Consider the following 9,505-nt stretch of genomic DNA (forward strand, 5'->3'; position numbering starts at 1 on the left):
GGCATCTACACTCACAATGTACATACTGATACATAAATACAAATACACATAATTTTAAAAGAAAATAAACTTAAAACAAAGCCAAAACTGACCCAACAATGGTGGCCCATGCCTTCTTTAATCCTCCACTCAGGAGGCAGAGGCAGTTGGGTCTCTGAATCTCAGGCCAGTCTAGTCTGGTCTACAGATTGAGTTCTAGGACAGCCAGGGCTACTCAGAGAAACCCTGTCTTGAGGAAAAACAAAACAGATGAATAAGTTTATTCCTAGTTACGGGAGGAATGGGGGGATGCTTTCAACACTTTCCCTCACCAAAAAAAGAAAGAAAGCACAAAATTATCTATGAAACTAAAAACCAAGCTGAGTGAAAGCAGCCTTGCAGAAAGGCTACATACTCTAGGAAAGACAAACTAATCATGTCTGACACAGGAGAAAAAGCCAACTGTATGATCACACTGACAGAGAAAGGACTTCACAAGGACAAGTCAGTGTGATCCAAATCTAAACTTTAAGGGGCGGGAGACTGGGGGATGGATATGTCTTAGGGCTATGTACTCTAAGCCCAACATATACTGTAAACTGGGAGTGCAGACACACAAAATTGAAATCAAAACTGAGAAATCACTCCCAGAATGTCTCTCAAGTATGAAAAAAAGGGTAGAAATAGAGATAAAACCAAAAGCCCAATGGCTTATCTTCCACAAGCTCTAGAATTTCCTGGGACAGAGTAGAAACACTTAGGAAGACTTAAAAATCTTATAGAAGCCAGGTTTGGTGTGATGCACATTTAGTCCCAGCCCACGCAGATCTCTTGAATTCCAAACCATCCAGTGTTCCACAGTGAGACCTTGTCTCAAAAAAATAAAGAACAGAAAGGAAACCATACTAAAATTTCAGGAAACTCTAAGAAGAACCTGAGTTCTTAAGAACAGAAATAAATTACAAAAAGGTAAAGTGTTTTTCATCAACAGTAAGTGTGTTAGGAGACAAAGACACATAAACTTCAAAGAAACAAGGGGAAATGTTCAGAAGTGGTATCTAGTCAAGCAGCTCTCAAGAAGAAATCCAAAAGAGACTTCATACACAAGGACTGCCACTCAAAGAGTCTCCGAATCAAGTACATGCACAGCAGCATAATTTTACAAGGGCTCTAAGAAAAGTTTTATCCATAAGCTATAAGCAGAGAATACATACATGCTGACTTTAAGACCTAAAATACTTACACGATTTCAACAAAGGACATCAAGTAGGAAAGGAGTAGGAAGTGAATGCAGCACATCTGTCTTGTAGGGGAAGGAAAGAAGACAAGACAGCAGCTAGAGACAAGAACAGAAAAGGGCCACTTTAAAACAAAACAGAACATGAAGTGGTAGTGCATGGCTGCAATCCTAGCACTCAGGAGGCAAAGGCAGATGACTGCAAGTTCTAGACCAGCATGGCTACATATGGAGTTCTAGGCCAGCTAGGACTTTATAAATGAGACCTCATGTTGGTTGATCTATAGATGGATGCATGCATGCATGCATGCATGCATACACACAGCCCCAGAAGAAAAAAGGAACATAAGATTTCAAATAACTAGATACAGGGAGTAACTATTTGCGGGTGGAAGTAGCTCTGTGGATCCAACCCAGGGACTCACATACCATACTGTGTACACTCCAACACTTAAATACATACCCAGCCCTAAAAGATTTTGCAACCTTTCACCACAGAAAAATTACACTTGAATAGATATGCTAACATTAATAATTTAAACATACAATAGATATATGAGTGAAAACACCACACAGTTCCCCACAAACAGGTGTAGTTTTACACATAGCTAAAAACAAATTTTAAGTTAAGTTCGGTGGCCCAGACATGTAATTCTAGTGCTCCAGAGGCTGAGGCAGGAGGATGACTGCAAGTTCAAGGAAAGCCTAAGCTACGTAGTGGGTGCCTGTGTTAGCAAATAAAAACATATACATATAATGTCATGTACAACTTCAAATGCTAGAAAATAATGCTAGACCTAACATAGGCAAAGGCAAGCCAGGCATGGTAATACATGTCTGCAGTCTCAGCACTCAGGAAGTGTCAGCAGTAGTACTGTCATGATGTCTAGGCAAGCAAGGGCTACAAAGCAAAACCGTCAGGAAAATACTTAAGAGCTAGAAAGATGACTCTGGCCATATAACACCTGCTGTATAAGAGGAGAACTTGAATTAGTATCCTGGCACTCAGGTAAAAAGCTGGCTGCTCCCCCATCACTGTGGAAGGTGGAAATAGGAGGATGGCTGAGGCTTGCTAACCTCCAACCTAGGTCCAGGTTTAGAAAGAGATCCTGTTTCAAAAGAAAAACAGCAGGGAGTATAGAACAAGATACCCAGTGTCTTCCTCTGGCCTTCACACATACAGAGGCATGCACACCTGCACCTACACCTACACCTACACAGCGCAAAAGATGTAAATGAGAACAGAAAAAGTACTGTGCATACTGATCAATAAATGAAGTCTTGGAAAAGCCATTAAAATAGAGCAGAAGAGACTTGAGTGCATGAATTTTGCATGCCTATTATCCTACTCCCATTCTTGAAACCTTTTATTTCTACTGACTTAAAACAAACAAAATGAACAAAACAACAACAAAGTAACCATACCTGGGCTGGGAATATAGTAGTGTGCTTGCCTAGCATGCCTGGTGCCCTAAGAGGCAGAAAGACAGGTCCTCTGGGACAAGAGTTACAGAGAGTTGTGAACCACCATGTGGGTGCTGGGAATCCAACTCAGACCCTCTAACAAAAGTGACAAACTCTCCTGACTGCTGAACAAATTCTCCAACCCAAATTAATAACATTTGAAAATACTTTACATTTCTTACCCATTTCATATCATCTCTCTTCTAATACAGAAGTCTACGATGAAACCAGTCTGGAAACCATACTACTCAATTAACATATGTGGTAGAACATTACTATAAACCAGGATCACAAGTTATAAAACAAATTAGCTCCTTCTAGTTTCAACTACCTAAGCATGATGGCAACATGCCTCTGATAAGAAAGAAAGAAAGAAAGAAAGAAAGAAAGAAAGAAAGAAAGAAAGAAAGAAAGAAAGAAAGAAAGAAAGAAAGAGGAGAGGAGAGGAGAGGAGAGAAAGAAAAAGAGAAAGAGAGGGAGAGATTAAGAGAGAGAAAGGAAAGAATAGTATAAAGACAATAAAACAAGTGTTTCTAACCTCAGATGGCTTTCCAATAGAGACAAAGAATTATTTAGTTACCAGTGGACTCTCTGGGAAGTATGACTAAAGTACACTCTTGGAAGGGTTCAACAGCCAACAAACTGCATTCTCCATCTAGCAGGGCAGCCTTGGGTAGTACAGAAGATCAAATGGTGGGATAAAAAAAAAGCCAATATCTTGTTAGCATCCTGAAGTGGTGCCTTTCTTTGTAATCCTAGCACTCAGAAAGCTGAAGCGGGAGAATTATGAGTTCAAGACCAGCCTGAGCTACACTTAAGACCATCTCCCCAATAAAAACAAAATTGTTTCTTCAGCACATTCATTATCTGAAATATGGTCTTTCATGATTTGTCATACAATCAGAAAAAGCAAAGAAAAGGAATATGGCCAATATCAGACACCATATTAGAAAATAATAAAGAAATCAAGAGGCTGGCAAGATAGGTCAGTGGGTACAAATGCCTGCTTCCAAACATGACCACCTGAGTTCAATTCCCACAACTCACCAAGTAGAAGAGAACCATTTCCCACAGGTTGTCCTCTGAACTCCCTGTATGTGCCATTACATACACACAAATACATAACACAACAAATTAAGTAAATATACAAATTAGTAAGTAAATGTCTGTGGTTTGTTTAAACGTGGAAGGAAGGAAGGAAGGAAGGGAGGGAGGGAGAGAGGGAGGGGGGGAGGGAGGGAGGGAGGGAGGGAGGGCGGGCGCGAGGGAGGAAAGAAAGAAAGAAAGAAAGAAAGAAAGAAAGAAAGAAAGAAAGAAAGAAAGAAAAAAAGAGATACAGCTCAGTGTGTAGAATGCTTGCCTAACATACAAAAAGCCCTAGGTTCAAACCCCAGCACCAGACAAACCAGACATAGCAACAAAAAAAAAACAATAATCCCAGCCGGAGGCAGAGGCAGGCGGATTTCCGAGTTCGAGGCCAGCCTGGTCTACAGAGTGAGTTCCAGGACAGCCAGGGATACACAGAGAAACCCTCTCTCGAAAAACAAAACAAAACAAAAAACAAAAAAACAAAACAAAAAAAAAAGACAAGAGTGAGTTCCAGGACAGCCAGGGCTATACAGAGAAACCCTGTCTCAAAAACCAAAAAAAAAAAAAACAAAAAAAACAAAAAAAAAAAACAAAAAAAAACCAAAAAAAAAAAAAAAACCCAATAATCCCAGCCTTCAAGAGGTGAAGAGAATCAAAAGTTCAAGGACATCCTTAACCATAAAGTCTGAGGATCACCTTGGGAAACATAAAACACAATCTCAAAAAATACACAAACTCAAGCTTTGTCTACTTAGCACTTTCAAAAAGTTGAGACCACAGTAATTTAACACTCCCAAATGTGTTTCAGAATTTTCTTTGAATAGCTTGGATCTGAATGACTTATTTATTTGTAAGGCAGCTTTTTTTTGTTTTGATTTTTTGAAACTGTTTTTCTAGGTAGCCCTGGCTAAGGCAGCATCTTCAACACCTCTCAAGATTCATATTCCTTCTCCTCTTTTCTTCCTCCTCTTCTTCCTCCCTCCCACCCCTCCCCTCTCTTTCTCTCGTCGGGTTTTTTTTGGGGAGACAAGGTTTCTTTGTGTAACAACCCTGGCTGTCCTGGAACAACTCCCTTTGTAGACCAGGCTGTCTTTTGAACACAGATAATCACCTGCCTCTGCCTCCTGAGTCCTAAGATTAAAGGCCTGCATCTGACTAGATTCTTTTTGGGTTTTGAGACAGGGTCTCTCTGTGTAGCCCTGGCTGTCCTGGAACTTGTTCTACAGACCAGGCTGGCCTCGAACTCAGGAATCTGCCTGCTTGTACCTCTGGCTTGCTGAGCTGCCACCTCACTTCTCCACTTCTTACACCAACTACTGAACTGGGCCCAGCAATTTGTGCTCTAACTCTCCACGAGTGTGAAAATGTGCAACTGCAAATTAACGTTCATTTGTGTGCATGGTATAGCTCCTCAAGTGCCCTCTCTTTTTTGAGCTAGTGTGCCTCACTGGCCTAGAACTTTGCCCAGTAGGCTAGACTAAGTAGCCAGTGAATTTCTAGGGATCTGTCTGCTCTCCCACGTGGCCATCACAGCCACAAGCCACTATACCCCTAGCTTTTTTTTACCTAGGTTCGGAAGCAAGCAATTTACTGACCAAGCCATCTCCCCAGCCCTATAGGGCATTTTTACATTCAGTGCTTGGTAGTCACAACTTTTCCAAAGACAGCCTTGAACACACACACAAATCATGTTTGTTTGATCTAAAGCAAAGGAAAAAAAATTCAGTAAAACAGTAGATAGGCGGAAAAGCACAAAGGCTAAAATTTCTCAATTTCATTTATATTCCACCAGAGTAGTTACTTGTCACTGGGCACCATTTTTCTGGTCAGTGAAACAGACTATCACCACATACCTACCACAGGAGCTCATCAGGCTGAACTGTGCTAGACTCACAAACAACTAATCCAAAACAACACTGCAAATTGGGTGACATAATCATCTACATATGGCTAACTGTCACATTAAACCTCTAAAATTGACACTCATGTTAATGTAATACAAACCCACAAAGGAACTTCAGGTTTTTGTGTTGCTTAAAAACCAGGTGCTTGTCGCACAGGCCTATAATCTCAGCACTTGGGAAGTAGACTAGAGGATAAGGAGTTCAAGGCCATCCTGGAATATGAGACTGTCTCAAAACAAAAACAAAACTCAGGTGCTTGGACTGGAGATATTAGATACAGTCAGAAACAGAACATTTACAGCATGTACAAAGCCCCGTGTTCCAACACACAACTGAAAGAAAGGTGAGAGTGAAGGGGAGCCTGGCAGTGGCACTGTTCAAACCCAGCTAAGGCGGCTGGAGGAGGGCTGGCCTGAGGAGGGGCCAGCCTGGCAATTCAACAGTGTCAGTAAGACTGCCCTCAAGCCTGACAACCTGGGCTCCATCTCCAGGACTGGAGAAAGCTGCCCTCTGACCTACACCAATACACTGATACACATGTTAAATAAGTAAACGACTTTACAACAGGAATACTTTGAAAACCTGTTTTCCTTTTTTCTTTTAGGACAGGGTAAACTTCACATCCCTCTGCCTTCACCTCCCAAGTGGCTGGTATCAAATCTCTTGCAAGTCGAGAAAAGTATATACATATAATGATATAAAATATTATATATACATTTATCCCCAAACTTTCCATGGCAAAACAGAGCTACATCCAATCTCTCAAATGCAACTGGGTGAGTGGGATAAGGCTGGGCACAAACTATCCAACAGACCTCACACATCAAGCCATTTTCCATAACTCTCACAGCCTGCACTCAGCATTTACCTTCCTCATAAGGTAATCTGATATCCAAGTCTTAACCACAAGTAAAAACAGGGCTATACTGTAAAGTTCCTATTACAGTATTAGGACAATTGACACTTTCAACAGTAGTCATGGCTGCTAGACAACGGCCTTAAAAGGCCTTAAAGGGGAGAAAATACACAAGGCAAGAAACACAAATTGGTAATAAAATGAGAAACGAGTCTCTGTAAAGAGTAACTCCCTAGGCTTAAGAGTAACTGAGGAACAGGTCGACTTCCCTCCAAAGAAAAGGCCTTACTGCACAGAATGCTACAGCTGAAACCGGAATTCCCGTGAAGTAACGGAACGGAAACGGGGAAAAACCTCTGGGTGCGAGATGACCTGAATTCTCTTGGGAAGAAAAGCGAGCAAAGCTTAGAAGCGTGCCGAGCCCAGAGTCGAATTTTGGGCCTGCTGTGCTTCAGGGGCATTTTCTCCTAAGCTCCAAATCGCCATTATAAAAGGCTTAATTTGTGAGCGCGATGAAGGATTCACAGTGTCTTGGGAGAGGAGCTTCCTCAAGTAAAAAGAGGGAGTCTCAGGAAAAGAACGCCCCAGGGGACAGGGAGGAAGTGGCGGGGAGCCCACGGGCGGGCACCGCTGGCGCGCGAACAACGACGGCCGTGCCGGGGCACTTACGCGGCCGCCTCTTCCGGAGGCCCTCGGCGCGCGGGCGGGCGGCCGAGGTGGAGCCGCCGAGGGAGCCGGGCCGCTCCCGTCTTATGCTCTCTGCTGCCCCGGACCCCGACGGCGCCGCGCTACTCGCCCGGCGCCTTAGCGGCTCCCGCCTCCGCGCTTCGGAGTCCGCAGACTCGCCGGACACGGCTGAGGTGGCGGCAGCCCTGCCCTGGCGCTCCATAGGCGCGCCAAACCGGCCCGCTCCCATCCGCAACAGCCGCCGCTGCCGCCCGAGCCAGCCCCCCAGCGCCGCCTTGCCGCCTCCTCGCAGCCCGCTGGAGCGCAGGCGCACGCCGGCTGCCGCCTCTTCCGTTGCGCCAACGTGCAGCGAGCCAATCCGAGCTAGCTAGGGGCGGGTGCCAAAGCTGTTGTCCAATAAGATTCCAGACTCGAGCTGAAGAGACTGCACCACTATCCAATGACCGTCACTCAGGGTGAGCGGAGCAGGCGGGGTTAGCGCAGGCAGGGGGCGATGGTGGAGGGGCCCAAAGGATTTGGGTGAGGGGTGTCTTCTCTTGCGCATCCACGAAAGCGGTGGCCAAGCTGCTCCCCTTCTCCCTAGAACTCTACGGAGTCTAGAGTCTAGTATCTCCTCGGTGTTCATGAATCGCTCCTTTCTCCCCCCTCCAATAGAGCCCCCGAAGCTATTAGAAGTGTTAGCAGAAGGAAGAACTCTGAGCTGCAACTAACCTTGCCTTTGTCCCTGGGTCTGGTTCTATAGCTGCAGTAGGGGCCGCACTACAGTCTGCAATACAGGCACTCTTTCTTTGTGCTAAGACTTCATTCCCAGTACCAGAAAGAATGAAAAGACTGAGGTTGGTCTCCATGACAACTGGCGGGAGGAGGTGGATTCTAAATCCTTTACCTACCCCTACCTTTCTGTCTGAAGAAGGCAGTATGAAGGCCTGGAAGTTGGTTTTTTTTTTTTTTTTTTAATGTGTTTGAGCATTTTTCACGCATATGTATGTCTGTGACCCAGGTCCCAGATGCGTGCCAGATACTCGCTGAGGGCAGCAGAAACGGAGGGATTCCCCATATGGATCCCAGGAACCTGACCCAGTCATCTGCAAGAACAGCAAATGCTCTTAATCACTGAACTATAGCTCCAGACCCCTGGTTGGCTTTTTACAGAAAACGGATTTTTTTTTTAAAGTATTCGTCCTTCCCAACATCCTCAGGTTGCTCTGACCCTGGATATCCCACCCAACTGTACCCCTGAAACATTCCCTCAGTCCCTCAATTTTAAGTGACTGAGGCTCTCTCACAATTTCCCAAGTACCTTTCTTGGGAGGAGATAATGTCCCCTGAATGATAGCCCTCTTACCTTCTAACTTAACTCCCTCACTAATAGTTCCAGGCTGAGCTTCTTATGTGTCTGCTGAATAACACTCCCATACTCGCTAGAACTCGCTCCAAACTAGTACCCCACAATGTAGGATTAACTCTGGAAACCTTATTTCCTAACTTGAAATTCCAGCTTCGGCAGGAAGACACACACATAATGGATCTAACAAAAGTCAAGAATGCCCGTAACAGAGCTGGGAGCTGGGGAACTCGATCAACAGTTCAGAGCACTTGACTGCTCTTCGGAAGACCAGGATTCAATTCCCAGCGCCCACATGGCTCACAACCCTCTGTAACTTCCGGGCATTCCACTCTCTCTTCTGGTCCCCCTAGAGTACCAGGCAGCCACATGCTGAAGTAAGAATGCATACTGCCAGCCTCTCATGCTGTCTCTGCCCCATGTGTAGCCACTATGCCAACCCAAAGCTGTGGGCTAGGGCCTGAGAAGCACTCCTTTTAGACTTTAAGCTAAAATCTTCAGACATCATTGGAATTCTGAATTATGTGTAAACAATAAAGACAAGATAGAGATGAGACAAAATGAGAGCCATCAAAGCCCTACTGCTGAACTTAGCATCCCCCCCCCTCCTCTGGGCTAGTCATCTGGCTGGTGTTCATTAGATCTACAAGCCTGAAGCGCTTGCTGTCAGAGAAAACTGTTCTTGCTCCTGGTGTTAGCTGTAGACTGGCTAGCTGACTTTTGTCACCATGCCTGGCAACTGAACACACCTCACTTCTTGCTGATAAGAACGAGGCCTTCTCAGCTAATCCATCTACATTTGTAGCTGCTGCCCTGTAATGATAGCCACCACTGCCACTGCCCCTGCCCCTGCCCCTGCCCCTGCCCCTGCCCCTGCCCCTGCCCCTGCCCCTGCCCCTGCCCCTGCCCCTGCCCCTGCCCCTGCCCCTGCCCCTGCCCCTGCC

General features: G+C 45.0%; 1 protein-coding gene across 1 annotated transcript in view; it reads right to left on the minus strand.

Moving 5' to 3' along the window:
* The window catches only part of Pank2 (pantothenate kinase 2), a 32,095-nt gene extending 24,619 nt beyond the window's left edge, over window positions 1-7,476 (minus strand). Inside the window, exon 1 of the mRNA XM_028757046.1 lies at window positions 7,199-7,476. Within this exon, the coding sequence (XP_028612879.1) occupies window positions 7,199-7,445 (247 nt within the window). The 5' untranslated portion in view covers window positions 7,446-7,476. The remainder of the gene's footprint in view (window positions 1-7,198) is intronic.
* Window positions 7,477-9,505: the final 2,029 nt, after the last annotated feature.

This window comes from Grammomys surdaster, unplaced genomic scaffold (genome assembly GCF_004785775.1).
Source record: "Grammomys surdaster isolate TR1022 unplaced genomic scaffold, NIH_TR_1.0 129, whole genome shotgun sequence".
Lineage (NCBI taxonomy): Eukaryota > Metazoa > Chordata > Mammalia > Rodentia > Muridae > Grammomys > Grammomys surdaster.